This window comes from Plecotus auritus, assembly GCF_963455305.1.
Source record: "Plecotus auritus genome assembly, chromosome: 6".
Classification (NCBI taxonomy): domain Eukaryota; kingdom Metazoa; phylum Chordata; class Mammalia; order Chiroptera; family Vespertilionidae; genus Plecotus; species Plecotus auritus.
The window spans coordinates 87,636,687-87,656,886 of record NC_137773.1 but is presented as its reverse complement, the minus strand read 5'-3'; the positions used below and the strand labels follow the sequence as shown (position 1 = coordinate 87,656,886).

The window sequence follows — 20,200 nt, the reverse complement described above, 5'->3', positions numbered from 1 at the left end:
TCGGCCCCTAGCACAGCCTCCCCTGCCCCAGGCCCTTCTCCTACAATACCTGAGAGCGGTTCCTCCCCTGCTCCTGTCGTCACCTCCGTTTGGACCTCTGGCCTGGTGCCGGCCACTGACGCCTTGGGCACAAGCGTGGATCCCGGAGCCCATTCCACTCCACGTGTGAGCGAGAGCACAGCGCAGAGCCTGGACTCCTCGGCCCCCTCCACAGGTACAGAGGCAGTTCACCTTTCCGGACACACAGCTGACACCAGTGTGGGGACCACCAGTTCTGGACAGGAAGCACATTCCTCTGCGCCAGCTGAGTCAGGGCCACCCGAAGCGACTTTCCCAGTGGTTACGCCTTCCATCATGAGGGAAACCAGAGTTTCCGCTCCAGTGCCTGGCTCTTCCCGAACCACTTGGATTGCCTCAGAGTCCGCATCCTCCACCAGCCCCGGCCTGAGGGAGGCCAGCCCCTCCCAGCCCTCGAGCTCAGCCGCGGAGACAATGCCCATCTCTTCCCAAGTGCCCACTGACGCTGTTACTGAGGTCTCCAGGACAGAGGGCGTGTCCTCCAGCGGGACATTCTACTCTGGCCCGCCTCCCTCCACCGGCACACCACACATCTCCACAGGAACGCCCGGGCTCTCCACCTCCCCAGTCATGACAGACGCTGCAGAAGGGACCCTCACCACGCCAACAGGTCACGCCGGGGCAACGTCGCCGGGCACAACTCCCTTGGACACATGGACCACCGCCTCGAGCCCAGGGACTCACGGGGCTGCGACTCAAGGTTTCACACGCTCACAGGTTTCGCCTCTCGGGAGCAGGGGACCCGAGGATGTGTCAAGGACAAGTCCTCCCTTTGTGGAGACAAGCAGCTCTCCTTCCATGGAATCGGCCCCTAGCACAGCCTCCCCTGCCCCAGGCCCTTCTCCTACAATACCTGAGAGCGGTTCCTCCCCTGCTCCTGTCGTCACCTCCGTTTGGACCTCTGGCCTGGTGCCGGCCACTGACGCCTTGGGCACAAGCGTGGATCCCGGAGCCCATTCCACTCCACGTGTGAGCGAGAGCACAGCGCAGAGCCTGGACTCCTCGGCCCCCTCCACAGGTACAGAGGCAGTTCACCTTTCCGGACACACAGCTGACACCAGTGTGGGGACCACCAGTTCTGGACAGGAAGCACATTCCTCTGCGCCAGCTGAGTCAGGGCCACCCGAAGCGACTTTCCCAGTGGTTACGCCTTCCATCATGAGGGAAACCAGAGTTTCCGCTCCAGTGCCTGGCTCTTCCCGAACCACTTGGACTGCCTCAGAGTCCGCATCCTCCACCAGCCCCGGCCTGAGGGAGGCCAGCCCCTCCCAGCCCTCGAGCTCAGCCGCGGAGACAATGCCCATCTCTTCCCAAGTGCCCACTGACGCTGTTACTGAGGTCTCCAGGACAGAGGGCGTGTCCTCCAGCGGGACATTCTACTCTGGCCCGCCTCCCTCCACCGGCACACCACACATCTCCACAGGAACGCCCGGGCTCTCCACCTCCCCAGTCATGACAGACCCTGCAGAAGGGACCCTCACCACGCCAACAGGTCACGCCGGGGCAACGTCGCCGGGCACAACTCCCTTGGACACATGGACCACCGCCTCGAGCCCAGGGACTCACGGGGCTGCGACTCAAGGTTTCACACGCTCACAGGTTTCGCCTCTCGGGAGCAGGGGACCCGAGGATGTGTCAAGGACAAGTCCTCCCTTTGTGGAGACAAGCAGCTCTCCTTCCATGGAATCGGCCCCTAGCACAGCCTCCCCTGCCCCAGGCCCTTCTCCTACAATACCTGAGAGCGGTTCCTCCCCTGCTCCTGTCGTCACCTCCGTTTGGACCTCTGGCCTGGTGCCGGCCACTGACGCCTTGGGCACAAGCGTGGATCCCGGAGCCCATTCCACTCCACGTGTGAGCGAGAGCACAGCGCAGAGCCTGGACTCCTCGGCCCCCTCCACAGGTACAGAGGCAGTTCACCTTTCCGGACACACAGCTGACACCAGTGTGGGGACCACCAGTTCTGGACAGGAAGCACATTCCTCTGCGCCAGCTGAGTCAGGGCCACCCGAAGCGACTTTCCCAGTGGTTACGCCTTCCATCATGAGGGAAACCAGAGTTTCCGCTCCAGTGCCTGGCTCTTCCCGAACCACTTGGACTGCCTCAGAGTCCGCATCCTCCACCAGCCCCGGCCTGAGGGAGGCCAGCCCCTCCCAGCCCTCGAGCTCAGCCGCGGAGACAATGCCCATCTCTTCCCAAGTGCCCACTGACGCTGTTACTGAGGTCTCCAGGACAGAGGGCGTGTCCTCCAGCGGGACATTCTACTCTGGCCCGCCTCCCTCCACCGGCACACCACACATCTCCACAGGAACGCCCGGGCTCTCCACCTCCCCAGTCATGACAGACGCTGCAGAAGGGACCCTCACCACGCCAACAGGTCACGCCGGGGCAACGTCGCCGGGCACAACTCCCTTGGACACATGGACCACCGCCTCCAGCCCAGGGACTCACGGGGCTGCGACTCAAGGTTTCACACGCTCACAGGTTTCGCCTGTCGGGAGCAGGGGACCCGAGGATGTGTCAAGGACAAGTCCTCCCTTTGTGGAGACAAGCAGCTCTCCTTCCATGGAATCGGCCCCTAGCACAGCCTCCCCTGCCCCAGGCCCTTCTCCTACAATACCTGAGAGCGGTTCCTCCCCTGCTCCTGTCGTCACCTCCGTTTGGACCTCTGGCCTGGTGCCGGCCACTGACGCCTTGGGCACAAGCGTGGATCCCGGAGCCCATTCCACTCCACGTGTGAGCGAGAGCACAGCGCAGAGCCTGGACTCCTCGGCCCCCTCCACAGGTACAGAGGCAGTTCACCTTTCCGGACACACAGCTGACACCAGTGTGGGGACCACCAGTTCTGGACAGGAAGCACATTCCTCTGCGCCAGCTGAGTCAGGGCCACCCGAAGCGACTTTCCCAGTGGTTACGCCTTCCATCATGAGGGAAACCAGAGTTTCCGCTCCAGTGCCTGGCTCTTCCCGAACCACTTGGACTGCCTCAGAGTCCGCATCCTCCACCAGCCCCGGCCTGAGGGAGGCCAGCCCCTCCCAGCCCTCGAGCTCAGCCGCGGAGACAATGCCCATCTCTTCCCAAGTGCCCACTGACGCTGTTACTGAGGTCTCCAGGACAGAGGGCGTGTCCTCCAGCGGGACATTCTACTCTGGCCCGCCTCCCTCCACCGGCACACCACACATCTCCACAGGAACGCCCGGGCTCTCCACCTCCCCAGTCATGACAGACCCTGCAGAAGGGACCCTCACCACGCCAACAGGTCACGCCGGGGCAACGTCGCCGGGCACAACTCCCTTGGACACATGGACCACCGCCTCGAGCCCAGGGACTCACGGGGCTGCGACTCAAGGTTTCACACGCTCACAGGTTTCGCCTCTCGGGAGCAGGGGACCCGAGGATGTGTCAAGGACAAGTCCTCCCTTTGTGGAGACAAGCAGCTCTCCTTCCATGGAATCGGCCCCTAGCACAGCCTCCCCTGCCCCAGGCCCTTCTCCTACAATACCTGAGAGCGGTTCCTCCCCTGCTCCTGTCGTCACCTCCGTTTGGACCTCTGGCCTGGTGCCGGCCACTGACGCCTTGGGCACAAGCGTGGATCCCGGAGCCCATTCCACTCCACGTGTGAGCGAGAGCACAGCGCAGAGCCTGGACTCCTCGGCCCCCTCCACAGGTACAGAGGCAGTTCACCTTTCCGGACACACAGCTGACACCAGTGTGGGGACCACCAGTTCTGGACAGGAAGCACATTCCTCTGCGCCAGCTGAGTCAGGGCCACCCGAAGCGACTTTCCCAGTGGTTACGCCTTCCATCATGAGGGAAACCAGAGTTTCCGCTCCAGTGCCTGGCTCTTCCCGAACCACTTGGACTGCCTCAGAGTCCGCATCCTCCACCAGCCCCGGCCTGAGGGAGGCCAGCCCCTCCCAGCCCTCGAGCTCAGCCGCGGAGACAATGCCCATCTCTTCCCAAGTGCCCACTGACGCTGTTACTGAGGTCTCCAGGACAGAGGGCGTGTCCTCCAGCGGGACATTCTACTCTGGCCCGCCTCCCTCCACCGGCACACCACACATCTCCACAGGAACGCCCGGGCTCTCCACCTCCCCAGTCATGACAGACGCTGCAGAAGGGACCCTCACCACGCCAACAGGTCACGCCGGGGCAACGTCGCCGGGCACAACTCCCTTGGACACATGGACCACCGCCTCCAGCCCAGGGACTCACGGGGCTGCGACTCAAGGTTTCACACGCTCACAGGTTTCGCCTCTCGGGAGCAGGGGACCCGAGGATGTGTCAAGGACAAGTCCTCCCTTTGTGGAGACAAGCAGCTCTCCTTCCATGGAATCGGCCCCTAGCACAGCCTCCCCTGCCCCAGGCCCTTCTCCTACAATACCTGAGAGCGGTTCCTCCCCTGCTCCTGTCGTCACCTCCGTTTGGACCTCTGGCCTGGTGCCGGCCACTGACGCCTTGGGCACAAGCGTGGATCCCGGAGCCCATTCCACTCCACGTGTGAGCGAGAGCACAGCGCAGAGCCTGGACTCCTCGGCCCCCTCCACAGGTACAGAGGCAGTTCACCTTTCCGGACACACAGCTGACACCAGTGTGGGGACCACCAGTTCTGGACAGGAAGCACATTCCTCTGCGCCAGCTGAGTCAGGGCCACCCGAAGCGACTTTCCCAGTGGTTACGCCTTCCATCATGAGGGAAACCAGAGTTTCCGCTCCAGTGCCTGGCTCTTCCCGAACCACTTGGACTGCCTCAGAGTCCGCATCCTCCACCAGCCCCGGCCTGAGGGAGGCCAGCCCCTCCCAGCCCTCGAGCTCAGCCGCGGAGACAATGCCCATCTCTTCCCAAGTGCCCACTGACGCTGTTACTGAGGTCTCCAGGACAGAGGGCGTGTCCTCCAGCGGGACATTCTACTCTGGCCCGCCTCCCTCCACCGGCACACCACACATCTCCACAGGAACGCCCGGGCTCTCCACCTCCCCAGTCATGACAGACGCTGCAGAAGGGACCCTCACCACGCCAACAGGTCACGCCGGGGCAACGTCGCCGGGCACAACTCCCTTGGACACATGGACCACCGCCTCCAGCCCAGGGACTCACGGGGCTGCGACTCAAGGTTTCACACGCTCACAGGTTTCGCCTGTCGGGAGCAGGGGACCCGAGGATGTGTCAAGGACAAGTCCTCCCTTTGTGGAGACAAGCAGCTCTCCTTCCATGGAATCGGCCCCTAGCACAGCCTCCCCTGCCCCAGGCCCTTCTCCTACAATACCTGAGAGCGGTTCCTCCCCTGCTCCTGTCGTCACCTCCGTTTGGACCTCTGGCCTGGTGCCGGCCACTGACGCCTTGGGCACAAGCGTGGATCCCGGAGCCCATTCCACTCCACGTGTGAGCGAGAGCACAGCGCAGAGCCTGGACTCCTCGGCCCCCTCCACAGGTACAGAGGCAGTTCACCTTTCCGGACACACAGCTGACACCAGTTTGGGGACCACCAATTCTGGACAGGAAGCACATTCCTCTGCGCCAGCTGAGTCAGGGCCACCCGAAGCGACTTTCCCAGTGGTTACGCCTTCCATCATGAGGGAAACCAGAGTTTCCGCTCCAGTGCCTGGCTCTTCCCGAACCACTTGGACTGCCTCAGAGTCCGCATCCTCCACCAGCCCCGGCCTGAGGGAGGCCAGCCCCTCCCAGCCCTCGAGCTCAGCCGCGGAGACAATGCCCATCTCTTCCCAAGTGCCCACTGACGCTGTTACTGAGGTCTCCAGGACAGAGGGCGTGTCCTCCAGCGGGACATTCTACTCTGGCCCGCCTCCCTCCACCGGCACACCACACATCTCCACAGGAACGCCCGGGCTCTCCACCTCCCCAGTCATGACAGACGCTGCAGAAGGGACCCTCACCACGCCAACAGGTCACGCCGGGGCAACGTCGCCGGGCACAACTCCCTTGGACACATGGACCACCGCCTCCAGCCCAGGGACTCACGGGGCTGCGACTCATGGTTTCACACGCTCACAGGTTTCGCCTCTCGGGAGCAGGGGACCCGAGGATGTGTCAAGGACAAGTCCTCCCTTTGTGGAGACAAGCAGCTCTCCTTCCATGGAATCGGCCCCTAGCACAGCCTCCCCTGCCCCAGGCCCTTCTCCTACAATACCTGAGAGCGGTTCCTCCCCTGCTCCTGTCGTCACCTCCGTTTGGACCTCTGGCCTGGTGCCGGCCACTGACGCCTTGGGCACAAGCGTGGATCCCGGAGCCCATTCCACTCCACGTGTGAGCGAGAGCACAGCGCAGAGCCTGGACTCCTCGGCCCCCTCCACAGGTACAGAGGCAGTTCACCTTTCCGGACACACAGCTGACACCAGTGTGGGGACCACCAGTTCTGGACAGGAAGCACATTCCTCTGCGCCAGCTGAGTCAGGGCCACCCGAAGCGACTTTCCCAGTGGTTACGCCTTCCATCATGAGGGAAACCAGAGTTTCCGCTCCAGTGCCTGGCTCTTCCCGAACCACTTGGACTGCCTCAGAGTCCGCATCCTCCACCAGCCCCGGCCTGAGGGAGGCCAGCCCCTCCCAGCCCTCGAGCTCAGCCGCGGAGACAATGCCCATCTCTTCCCAAGTGCCCACTGACGCTGTTACTGAGGTCTCCAGGACAGAGGGCGTGTCCTCCAGCGGGACATTCTACTCTGGCCCGCCTCCCTCCACCGGCACACCACTCATCTCCACAGGAACGCCCGGGCTCTCCACCTCCCCAGTCATGACAGACGCTGCAGAAGGGACCCTCACCACGCCAACAGGTCACGCCGGGGCAACGTCGCCGGGCACAACTCCCTTGGACACATGGACCACCGCCTCGAGCCCAGGGACTCACGGGGCTGCGACTCAAGGTTTCACACGCTCACAGGTTTCGCCTCTCGGGAGCAGGGGACCCGAGGATGTGTCAAGGACAAGTCCTCCCTTTGTGGAGACAAGCAGCTCTCCTTCCATGGAATCGGCCCCTAGCACAGCCTCCCCTGCCCCAGGCCCTTCTCCTACAATACCTGAGAGCGGTTCCTCCCCTGCTCCTGTCGTCACCTCCGTTTGGACCTCTGGCCTGGTGCCGGCCACTGACGCCTTGGGCACAAGCGTGGATCCCGGAGCCCATTCCACTCCACGTGTGAGCGAGAGCACAGCGCAGAGCCTGGACTCCTCGGCCCCCTCCACAGGTACAGAGGCAGTTCACCTTTCCGGACACACAGCTGACACCAGTGTGGGGACCACCAGTTCTGGACAGGAAGCACATTCCTCTGCGCCAGCTGAGTCAGGGCCACCCGAAGCGACTTTCCCAGTGGTTACGCCTTCCATCATGAGGGAAACCAGAGTTTCCGCTCCAGTGCCTGGCTCTTCCCGAACCACTTGGACTGCCTCAGAGTCCGCATCCTCCACCAGCCCCGGCCTGAGGGAGGCCAGCCCCTCCCAGCCCTCGAGCTCAGCCGCGGAGACAATGCCCATCTCTTCCCAAGTGCCCACTGACGCTGTTACTGAGGTCTCCAGGACAGAGGGCGTGTCCTCCAGCGGGACATTCTACTCTGGCCCGCCTCCCTCCACCGGCACACCACACATCTCCACAGGAACGCCCGGGCTCTCCACCTCCCCAGTCATGACAGACGCTGCAGAAGGGACCCTCACCACGCCAACAGGTCACGCCGGGGCAACGTCGCCGGGCACAACTCCCTTGGACACATGGACCACCGCCTCCAGCCCAGGGACTCACGGGGCTGCGACTCAAGGTTTCACACGCTCACAGGTTTCGCCTCTCGGGAGCAGGGGACCCGAGGATGTGTCAAGGACAAGTCCTCCCTTTGTGGAGACAAGCACCTCTCCTTCCATGGAATCGGCCCCTAGCACAGCCTCCCCTGCCCCAGGCCCTTCTCCTACAATACCTGAGAGCGGTTCCTCCCCTGCTCCTGTCGTCACCTCCGTTTGGACCTCTGGCCTGGTGCCGGCCACTGACGCCTTGGGCACAAGCGTGGATCCCGGAGCCCATTCCACTCCACGTGTGAGCGAGAGCACAGCGCAGAGCCTGGACTCCTCGGCCCCCTCCACAGGTACAGAGGCAGTTCACCTTTCCGGACACACAGCTGACACCAGTGTGGGGACCACCAGTTCTGGACAGGAAGCACATTCCTCTGCGCCAGCTGAGTCAGGGCCACCCGAAGCGACTTTCCCAGTGGTTACGCCTTCCATCATGAGGGAAACCAGAGTTTCCGCTCCAGTGCCTGGCTCTTCCCGAACCACTTGGACTGCCTCAGAGTCCGCATCCTCCACCAGCCCCGGCCTGAGGGAGGCCAGCCCCTCCCAGCCCTCGAGCTCAGCCGCGGAGACAATGCCCATCTCTTCCCAAGTGCCCACTGACGCTGTTACTGAGGTCTCCAGGACAGAGGGCGTGTCCTCCAGCGGGACATTCTACTCTGGCCCGCCTCCCTCCACCGGCACACCACACATCTCCACAGGAACGCCCGGGCTCTCCACCTCCCCAGTCATGACAGACGCTGCAGAAGGGACCCTCACCACGCCAACAGGTCACGCCGGGGCAACGTCGCCGGGCACAACTCCCTTGGACACATGGACCACCGCCTCGAGCCCAGGGACTCACGGGGCTGCGACTCAAGGTTTCACACGCTCACAGGTTTCGCCTGTCGGGAGCAGGGGACCCGAGGATGTGTCAAGGACAAGTCCTCCCTTTGTGGAGACAAGCAGCTCTCCTTCCATGGAATCGGCCCCTAGCACAGCCTCCCCTGCCCCAGGCCCTTCTCCTACAATACCTGAGAGCGGTTCCTCCCCTGCTCCTGTCGTCACCTCCGTTTGGACCTCTGGCCTGGTGCCGGCCACTGACGCCTTGGGCACAAGCGTGGATCCCGGAGCCCATTCCACTCCACGTGTGAGCGAGAGCACAGCGCAGAGCCTGGACTCCTCGGCCCCCTCCACAGGTACAGAGGCAGTTCACCTTTCCGGACACACAGCTGACACCAGTGTGGGGACCACCAGTTCTGGACAGGAAGCACATTCCTCTGCGCCAGCTGAGTCAGGGCCACCCGAAGCGACTTTCCCAGTGGTTACGCCTTCCATCATGAGGGAAACCAGAGTTTCCGCTCCAGTGCCTGGCTCTTCCCGAACCACTTGGACTGCCTCAGAGTCCGCATCCTCCACCAGCCCCGGCCTGAGGGAGGCCAGCCCCTCCCAGCCCTCGAGCTCAGCCGCGGAGACAATGCCCATCTCTTCCCAAGTGCCCACTGACGCTGTTACTGAGGTCTCCAGGACAGAGGGCGTGTCCTCCAGCGGGACATTCTACTCTGGCCCGCCTCCCTCCACCGGCACACCACACATCTCCACAGGAACGCCCGGGCTCTCCACCTCCCCAGTCATGACAGACCCTGCAGAAGGGACCCTCACCACGCCAACAGGTCACGCCGGGGCAACGTCGCCGGGCACAACTCCCTTGGACACATGGACCACCGCCTCGAGCCCAGGGACTCACGGGGCTGCGACTCAAGGTTTCACACGCTCACAGGTTTCGCCTCTCGGGAGCAGGGGACCCGAGGATGTGTCAAGGACAAGTCCTCCCTTTGTGGAGACAAGCAGCTCTCCTTCCATGGAATCGGCCCCTAGCACAGCCTCCCCTGCCCCAGGCCCTTCTCCTACAATACCTGAGAGCGGTTCCTCCCCTGCTCCTGTCGTCACCTCCGTTTGGACCTCTGGCCTGGTGCCGGCCACTGACGCCTTGGGCACAAGCGTGGATCCCGGAGCCCATTCCACTCCACGTGTGAGCGAGAGCACAGCGCAGAGCCTGGACTCCTCGGCCCCCTCCACAGGTACAGAGGCAGTTCACCTTTCCGGACACACAGCTGACACCAGTGTGGGGACCACCAGTTCTGGACAGGAAGCACATTCCTCTGCGCCAGCTGAGTCAGGGCCACCCGAAGCGACTTTCCCAGTGGTTACGCCTTCCATCATGAGGGAAACCAGAGTTTCCGCTCCAGTGCCTGGCTCTTCCCGAACCACTTGGACTGCCTCAGAGTCCGCATCCTCCACCAGCCCCGGCCTGAGGGAGGCCAGCCCCTCCCAGCCCTCGAGCTCAGCCGCGGAGACAATGCCCATCTCTTCCCAAGTGCCCACTGACGCTGTTACTGAGGTCTCCAGGACAGAGGGCGTGTCCTCCAGCGGGACATTCTACTCTGGCCCGCCTCCCTCCACCGGCACACCACACATCTCCACAGGAACGCCCGGGCTCTCCACCTCCCCAGTCATGACAGACGCTGCAGAAGGGACCCTCACCACGCCAACAGGTCACGCCGGGGCAACGTCGCCGGGCACAACTCCCTTGGACACATGGACCACCGCCTCCAGCCCAGGGACTCACGGGGCTGCGACTCAAGGTTTCACACGCTCACAGGTTTCGCCTGTCGGGAGCAGGGGACCCGAGGATGTGTCAAGGACAAGTCCTCCCTTTGTGGAGACAAGCAGCTCTCCTTCCATGGAATCGGCCCCTAGCACAGCCTCCCCTGCCCCAGGCCCTTCTCCTACAATACCTGAGAGCGGTTCCTCCCCTGCTCCTGTCGTCACCTCCGTTTGGACCTCTGGCCTGGTGCCGGCCACTGACGCCTTGGGCACAAGCGTGGATCCCGGAGCCCATTCCACTCCACGTGTGAGCGAGAGCACAGCGCAGAGCCTGGACTCCTCGGCCCCCTCCACAGGTACAGAGGCAGTTCACCTTTCCGGACACACAGCTGACACCAGTGTGGGGACCACCAGTTCTGGACAGGAAGCACATTCCTCTGCGCCAGCTGAGTCAGGGCCACCCGAAGCGACTTTCCCAGTGGTTACGCCTTCCATCATGAGGGAAACCAGAGTTTCCGCTCCAGTGCCTGGCTCTTCCCGAACCACTTGGACTGCCTCAGAGTCCGCATCCTCCACCAGCCCCGGCCTGAGGGAGGCCAGCCCCTCCCAGCCCTCGAGCTCAGCCGCGGAGACAATGCCCATCTCTTCCCAAGTGCCCACTGACGCTGTTACTGAGGTCTCCAGGACAGAGGGCGTGTCCTCCAGCGGGACATTCTACTCTGGCCCGCCTCCCTCCACCGGCACACCACACATCTCCACAGGAACGCCCGGGCTCTCCACCTCCCCAGTCATGACAGACGCTGCAGAAGGGACCCTCACCACGCCAACAGGTCACGCCGGGGCAACGTCGCCGGGCACAACTCCCTTGGACACATGGACCACCGCCTCCAGCCCAGGGACTCACGGGGCTGCGACTCAAGGTTTCACACGCTCACAGGTTTCGCCTCTCGGGAGCAGGGGACCCGAGGATGTGTCAAGGACAAGTCCTCCCTTTGTGGAGACAAGCAGCTCTCCTTCCATGGAATCGGCCCCTAGCACAGCCTCCCCTGCCCCAGGCCCTTCTCCTACAATACCTGAGAGCGGTTCCTCCCCTGCTCCTGTCGTCACCTCCGTTTGGACCTCTGGCCTGGTGCCGGCCACTGACGCCTTGGGCACAAGCGTGGATCCCGGAGCCCATTCCACTCCACGTGTGAGCGAGAGCACAGCGCAGAGCCTGGACTCCTCGGCCCCCTCCACAGGTACAGAGGCAGTTCACCTTTCCGGACACACAGCTGACACCAGTGTGGGGACCACCAATTCTGGACAGGAAGCACATTCCTCTGCGCCAGCTGAGTCAGGGCCACCCGAAGCGACTTTCCCAGTGGTTACGCCTTCCATCATGAGGGAAACCAGAGTTTCCGCTCCAGTGCCTGGCTCTTCCCGAACCACTTGGACTGCCTCAGAGTCCGCATCCTCCACCAGCCCCGGCCTGAGGGAGGCCAGCCCCTCCCAGCCCTCGAGCTCAGCCGCGGAGACAATGCCCATCTCTTCCCAAGTGCCCACTGACGCTGTTACTGAGGTCTCCAGGACAGAGGGCGTGTCCTCCAGCGGGACATTCTACTCTGGCCCGCCTCCCTCCACCGGCACACCACTCATCTCCACAGGAACGCCCGGGCTCTCCACCTCCCCAGTCATGACAGACGCTGCAGAAGGGACCCTCACCACGCCAACAGGTCACGCCGGGGCAACGTCGCCGGGCACAACTCCCTTGGACACATGGACCACCGCCTCCAGCCCAGGGACTCACGGGGCTGCGACTCAAGGTTTCACACGCTCACAGGTTTCGCCTGTCGGGAGCAGGGGACCCGAGGATGTGTCAAGGACAAGTCCTCCCTTTGTGGAGACAAGCAGCTCTCCTTCCATGGAATCGGCCCCTAGCACAGCCTCCCCTGCCCCAGGCCCTTCTCCTACAATACCTGAGAGCGGTTCCTCCCCTGCTCCTGTCGTCACCTCCGTTTGGACCTCTGGCCTGGTGCCGGCCACTGACGCCTTGGGCACAAGCGTGGATCCCGGAGCCCATTCCACTCCACGTGTGAGCGAGAGCACAGCGCAGAGCCTGGACTCCTCGGCCCCCTCCACAGGTACAGAGGCAGTTCACCTTTCCGGACACACAGCTGACACCAGTGTGGGGACCACCAGTTCTGGACAGGAAGCACATTCCTCTGCGCCAGCTGAGTCAGGGCCACCCGAAGCGACTTTCCCAGTGGTTACGCCTTCCATCATGAGGGAAACCAGAGTTTCCGCTCCAGTGCCTGGCTCTTCCCGAACCACTTGGACTGCCTCAGAGTCCGCATCCTCCACCAGCCCCGGCCTGAGGGAGGCCAGCCCCTCCCAGCCCTCGAGCTCAGCCGCGGAGACAATGCCCATCTCTTCCCAAGTGCCCACTGACGCTGTTACTGAGGTCTCCAGGACAGAGGGCGTGTCCTCCAGCGGGACATTCTACTCTGGCCCGCCTCCCTCCACCGGCACACCACTCATCTCCACAGGAACGCCCGGGCTCTCCACCTCCCCAGTCATGACAGACGCTGCAGAAGGGACCCTCACCACGCCAACAGGTCACGCCGGGGCAACGTCGCCGGGCACAACTCCCTTGGACACATGGACCACCGCCTCCAGCCCAGGGACTCACGGGGCTGCGACTCAAGGTTTCACACGCTCACAGGTTTCGCCTCTCGGGAGCAGGGGACCCGAGGATGTGTCAAGGACAAGTCCTCCCTTTGTGGAGACAAGCAGCTCTCCTTCCATGGAATCGGCCCCTAGCACAGCCTCCCCTGCCCCAGGCCCTTCTCCTACAATACCTGAGAGCGGTTCCTCCCCTGCTCCTGTCGTCACCTCCGTTTGGACCTCTGGCCTGGTGCCGGCCACTGACGCCTTGGGCACAAGCGTGGATCCCGGAGCCCATTCCACTCCACGTGTGAGCGAGAGCACAGCGCAGAGCCTGGACTCCTCGGCCCCCTCCACAGGTACAGAGGCAGTTCACCTTTCCGGACACACAGCTGACACCAGTGTGGGGACCACCAGTTCTGGACAGGAAGCACATTCCTCTGCGCCAGCTGAGTCAGGGCCACCCGAAGCGACTTTCCCAGTGGTTACGCCTTCCATCATGAGGGAAACCAGAGTTTCCGCTCCAGTGCCTGGCTCTTCCCGAACCACTTGGACTGCCTCAGAGTCCGCATCCTCCACCAGCCCCGGCCTGAGGGAGGCCAGCCCCTCCCAGCCCTCGAGCTCAGCCGCGGAGACAATGCCCATCTCTTCCCAAGTGCCCACTGACGCTGTTACTGAGGTCTCCAGGACAGAGGGCGTGTCCTCCAGCGGGACATTCTACTCTGGCCCGCCTCCCTCCACCGGCACACCACACATCTCCACAGGAACGCCCGGGCTCTCCACCTCCCCAGTCATGACAGACGCTGCAGAAGGGACCCTCACCACGCCAACAGGTCACGCCGGGGCAACGTCGCCGGGCACAACTCCCTTGGACACATGGACCACCGCCTCCAGCCCAGGGACTCACGGGGCTGCGACTCAAGGTTTCACACGCTCACAGGTTTCGCCTCTCGGGAGCAGGGGACCCGAGGATGTGTCAAGGACAAGTCCTCCCTTTGTGGAGACAAGCAGCTCTCCTTCCATGGAATCGGCCCCTAGCACAGCCTCCCCTGCCCCAGGCCCTTCTCCTACAATACCTGAGAGCGGTTCCTCCCCTGCTCCTGTCGTCACCTCCGTTTGGACCTCTGGCCTGGTGCCGGCCACTGACGCCTTGGGCACAAGCGTGGATCCCGGAGCCCATTCCACTCCACGTGTGAGCGAGAGCACAGCGCAGAGCCTGGACTCCTCGGCCCCCTCCACAGGTACAGAGGCAGTTCACCTTTCCGGACACACAGCTGACACCAGTGTGGGGACCACCAGTTCTGGACAGGAAGCACATTCCTCTGCGCCAGCTGAGTCAGGGCCACCCGAAGCGACTTTCCCAGTGGTTACGCCTTCCATCATGAGGGAAACCAGAGTTTCCGCTCCAGTGCCTGGCTCTTCCCGAACCACTTGGACTGCCTCAGAGTCCGCATCCTCCACCAGCCCCGGCCTGAGGGAGGCCAGCCCCTCCCAGCCCTCGAGCTCAGCCGCGGAGACAATGCCCATCTCTTCCCAAGTGCCCACTGACGCTGTTACTGAGGTCTCCAGGACAGAGGGCGTGTCCTCCAGCGGGACATTCTACTCTGGCCCGCCTCCCTCCACCGGCACACCACACATCTCCACAGGAACGCCCGGGCTCTCCACCTCCCCAGTCATGACAGACGCTGCAGAAGGGACCCTCACCACGCCAACAGGTCACGCCGGGGCAACGTCGCCGGGCACAACTCCCTTGGACACATGGACCACCGCCTCCAGCCCAGGGACTCACGGGGCTGCGACTCAAGGTTTCACACGCTCACAGGTTTCGCCTCTCGGGAGCAGGGGACCCGAGGATGTGTCAAGGACAAGTCCTCCCTTTGTGGAGACAAGCAGCTCTCCTTCCATGGAATCGGCCCCTAGCACAGCCTCCCCTGCCCCAGGCCCTTCTCCTACAATACCTGAGAGCGGTTCCTCCCCTGCTCCTGTCGTCACCTCCGTTTGGACCTCTGGCCTGGTGCCGGCCACTGACGCCTTGGGCACAAGCGTGGATCCCGGAGCCCATTCCACTCCACGTGTGAGCGAGAGCACAGCGCAGAGCCTGGACTCCTCGGCCCCCTCCACAGGTACAGAGGCAGTTCACCTTTCCGGACACACAGCTGACACCAGTGTGGGGACCACCAGTTCTGGACAGGAAGCACATTCCTCTGCGCCAGCTGAGTCAGGGCCACCCGAAGCGACTTTCCCAGTGGTTACGCCTTCCATCATGAGGGAAACCAGAGTTTCCGCTCCAGTGCCTGGCTCTTCCCGAACCACTTGGACTGCCTCAGAGTCCGCATCCTCCACCAGCCCCGGCCTGAGGGAGGCCAGCCCCTCCCAGCCCTCGAGCTCAGCCGCGGAGACAATGCCCATCTCTTCCCAAGTGCCCACTGACGCTGTTACTGAGGTCTCCAGGACAGAGGGCGTGTCCTCCAGCGGGACATTCTACTCTGGCCCGCCTCCCTCCACCGGCACACCACTCATCTCCACAGGAACGCCCGGGCTCTCCACCTCCCCAGTCATGACAGACGCTGCAGAAGGGACCCTCACCACGCCAACAGGTCACGCCGGGGCAACGTCGCCGGGCACAACTCCCTTGGACACATGGACCACCGCCTCCAGCCCAGGGACTCACGGGGCTGCGACTCAAGGTTTCACACGCTCACAGGTTTCGCCTGTCGGGAGCAGGGGACCCGAGGATGTGTCAAGGACAAGTCCTCCCTTTGTGGAGACAAGCAGCTCTCCTTCCATGGAATCGGCCCCTAGCACAGCCTCCCCTGCCCCAGGCCCTTCTCCTACAATACCTGAGAGCGGTTCCTCCCCTGCTCCTGTCGTCACCTCCGTTTGGACCTCTGGCCTGGTGCCGGCCACTGACGCCTTGGGCACAAGCGTGGATCCCGGAGCCCATTCCACTCCACGTGTGAGCGAGAGCACAGCGCAGAGCCTGGACTCCTCGGCCCCCTCCACAGGTACAGAGGCAGTTCACCTTTCCGGACACACAGCTGACACCAGTGTGGGGACCACCAGTTCTGGACAGGAAGCACATTCCTCTGCGCCAGCTGAGTCAGGGCCACCCGAAGCGACTTTCCCAGTGGTTACGCCTTCCATCATGAGGGAAACCAGAGTTTCCGCTCCAGTGCCTGGCTCTTCCCGAACCACTTGGACTGCCTCAGAGTCCGCATCCTCCACCAGCCCCGGCCTGAGGGAGGCCAGCCCCTCCCAGCCCTCGAGCTCAGCCGCGGAGACAATGCCCATCTCTTCCCAAGTGCCCACTGACGCTGTTACTGAGGTCTCCAGGACAGAGGGCGTGTCCTCCAGCGGGACATTCTACTCTGGCCCGCCTCCCTCCACCGGCACACCACACATCTCCACAGGAACGCCCGGGCTCTCCACCTCCCCAGTCATGACAGACGCTGCAGAAGGGACCCTCACCACGCCAACAGGTCACGCCGGGGCAACGTCGCCGGGCACAACTCCCTTGGACACATGGACCACCGCCTCCAGCCCAGGGACTCACGGGGCTGCGACTCAAGGTTTCACACGCTCACAGGTTTCGCCTCTCGGGAGCAGGGGACCCGAGGATGTGTCAAGGACAAGTCCTCCCTTTGTGGAGACAAGCAGCTCTCCTTCCATGGAATCGGCCCCTAGCACAGCCTCCCCTGCCCCAGGCCCTTCTCCTACAATACCTGAGAGCGGTTCCTCCCCTGCTCCTGTCGTCACCTCCGTTTGGACCTCTGGCCTGGTGCCGGCCACTGACGCCTTGGGCACAAGCGTGGATCCCGGAGCCCATTCCACTCCACGTGTGAGCGAGAGCACAGCGCAGAGCCTGGACTCCTCGGCCCCCTCCACAGGTACAGAGGCAGTTCACCTTTCCGGACACACAGCTGACACCAGTGTGGGGACCACCAGTTCTGGACAGGAAGCACATTCCTCTGCGCCAGCTGAGTCAGGGCCACCCGAAGCGACTTTCCCAGTGGTTACGCCTTCCATCATGAGGGAAACCAGAGTTTCCGCTCCAGTGCCTGGCTCTTCCCGAACCACTTGGACTGCCTCAGAGTCCGCATCCTCCACCAGCCCCGGCCTGAGGGAGGCCAGCCCCTCCCAGCCCTCGAGCTCAGCTGCGGAGACAATGCCCATCTCTTCCCAAGTGCCCACTGACGCTGTTACTGAGGTCTCCAGGACAGAGGGCGTGTCCTCCAGCGGGACATTCTACTCTGGCCCGCCTCCCTCCACCGGCACACCACTCATCTCCACAGGAACGCCCGGGCTCTCCACCTCCCCAGTCATGACAGACGCTGCAGAAGGGACCCTCACCACGCCAACAGGTCACGCCGGGGCAACGTCGCCGGGCACAACTCCCTTGGACACATGGACCACCGCCTCCAGCCCAGGGACTCACGGGGCTGCGACTCAAGGTTTCACACGCTCACAGGTTTCGCCTGTCGGGAGCAGGGGACCCGAGGATGTGTCAAGGACAAGTCCTCCCTTTGTGGAGACAAGCAGCTCTCCTTCCATGGAATCGGCCCCTAGCACAGCCTCCCCTGCCCCAGGCCCTTCTCCTACAATACCTGAGAGCGGTTCCTCCCCTGCTCCTGTCGTCACCTCCGTTTGGACCTCTGGCCTGGTGCCGGCCACTGACGCCTTGGGCACAAGCGTGGATCCCGGAGCCCATTCCACTCCACGTGTGAGCGAGAGCACAGCGCAGAGCCTGGACTCCTCGGCCCCCTCCACAGGTACAGAGGCAGTTCACCTTTCCGGACACACAGCTGACACCAGTGTGGGGACCACCAGTTCTGGACAGGAAGCACATTCCTCTGCGCCAGCTGAGTCAGGGCCACCCGAAGCGACTTTCCCAGTGGTTACGCCTTCCATCATGAGGGAAACCAGAGTTTCCGCTCCAGTGCCTGGCTCTTCCCGAACCACTTGGACTGCCCCAGAGTCCGCATCCTCCACCAGCCCCGGCCTGAGGGAGGCCAGCCCCTCCCAGCCCTCGAGCTCAGCCGCGGAGACAATGCCCATCTCTTCCCAAGTGCCCACTGACGCTGTTACTGAGGTCTCCAGGACAGAGGGCGTGTCCTCCAGCGGGACATTCTACTCTGGCCCGCCTCCCTCCACCGGCACACCACTCATCTCCACAGGAACGCCCGGGCTCTCCACCTCCCCAGTCATGACAGACGCTGCAGAAGGGACCCTCACCACGCCAACAGGTCACGCCGGGGCAACGTCGCCGGGCACAACTCCCTTGGACACATGGACCACCGCCTCGAGCCCAGGGACTCACGGTGCTGCGACTCAAGGTTTCACACGCTCACAGGTTTCGCCTCTCGGGAGCAGGGGACCTGAGGATGTGTCAAGGACAAGTCCTCCCTTTGTGGAGACAAGCAGCTCTCCTTCCATGGAATCGGCCCCTAGCACAGCCTCCCCTGCCCCAGGCCCTTCTCCTACAATACCTGAGAGCGGTTCCTCCCCTGCTCCTGTCGTCACCTCCGTTTGGACCTCTGGCCTGGTGCCGGCCACTGACGCCTTGGGCACAAGCGTGGATCCCGGAGCCCATTCCACTCCACGTGTGAGCGAGAGCACAGCGCAGAGCCTGGACTCCTCGGCCCCCTCCACAGGTACAGAGGCAGTTCACCTTTCCGGACACACAGCTGAGTCCATTTTGGGAACCATCACTTCTGTTCTAGAAACACATTCCTCTTTCCCCGTGTACTCTCTGTCATTCATGATCCCATATCCCCTGGGATCTTCATCTTTCTTAGGTTTAGACTACTATTTTCACTTCCATACCTTTGTTTTTTATATCCTCAACGTTGACTTTGGCCAATTTTGCCTTTGCCTTTTGATCTTTGTTTCTCAATTATAGATCTGGGCTTGTACTCAGTTACTCATACTCGTATGCTTACACTTCCTCAGTGAACTCATTTGTTGAAGAGCCCCATTCGTGTAATCACGATAGTGCGTCCTCAACTAAGATCTTTCTGGCTGTCACATCACCTCCTCTTTTTCAGAAGGCATATTTTTCTTCTTTTTTTGTTTTTTTTTGCAATCAGTACATTTCTAGCCCCTGGGTATTCTTTTCAGTCCACCATTGAAGGAGCCTACCTCCACTAGTTTCAACATCATTTCCCTCTTCAACCTTCATTACCACTCTCTCTTCAACCAGCTCATCCACCAGTGCTGTTACTTTCTTACATACCACCTTTCATACAGTAGACAACAATGTTGGACAGAGATTAGCCGTGCCTCTGAACTCTTGGTTATGGTTAGTATTCTCAAACCTTGGACCCAGCCAGTGAGGACATATTTATTGCCCATTTTGAATACCACAGTAGCAGAGAATGTGAACTTAGGAATAATTACAAGTGCTTCTGATGTTTCTCCTCTCTCAGCACAGTTGAGAAGTAAAAACCAGATAATTATTTGTTGTGGTGAGTTGTTCAAGTGTTGTATGTTGTTTAAGAGTATCCCTGGCTTGTACTCATAAATGCCTATAGCACCCTCCATATACACACAATTGTGACTTCCTCTTTCGGAATATTTTCCCAGTCTGAGATCTACTGAATTATAAAATTCTTGCTAAGACCCCCATCACCACCAAAATGTACATTTTTTCCTCATGTCCTTTTCATTTTAGACCCGACAGGATCCTGAAATTTAGTTATAAAATTAATATAAATTGTGGTTATTAACAAAGGTTTAAGATACAGAGAAAACTCTCAGTTCAGATTTTCATGCTATCTTCTCAATAGCTGTGTGACCTTGGCAAATTATGATTTCTGAGTTTTTATTTTTCTCTTCTGTAAAATACAATAATAGGGTGTACTTGCAATGTTCTTGTGATAAAGAGAAAAAGGATGTCAGGTGCTTTACAATTGCTCATCATTACCACTGTCACCACCACCATCATCAAACACATAGGAATCACTTTAGGATGTCTATTCTCAGAAATAAGTTTTTCAGGTTATTCTCAGCAACATAGGGCATGGCCTCACCATCAGAGTCAAAATCCTCTTAATTTTGTCTCTCCCTGCACTAAGCTTCAGTAGGCTTTGTGGTCTCTATTGAGAAGCCTCCAGGTA

General features: G+C 61.6%; 1 protein-coding gene across 1 annotated transcript in view; it reads left to right on the top strand.

Annotated features, from left to right (window-relative positions):
- Positions 1-492: 492 nt before the first annotated feature.
- The window catches only part of MUC16 (mucin 16, cell surface associated), a gene marked incomplete at its 5' end in the record, with an annotated part of 94,513 nt that continues 74,805 nt past the window's right edge, over positions 493-20,200 (top strand). Inside the window, 3 exons of the mRNA XM_080675431.1 lie at positions 493-688; positions 4,625-5,350; positions 14,732-14,890. Coding sequence (XP_080531557.1) covers positions 493-688; positions 4,625-5,350; positions 14,732-14,890 — 1,081 coding nt within the window. The remainder of the gene's footprint in view (positions 689-4,624; positions 5,351-14,731; positions 14,891-20,200) is intronic.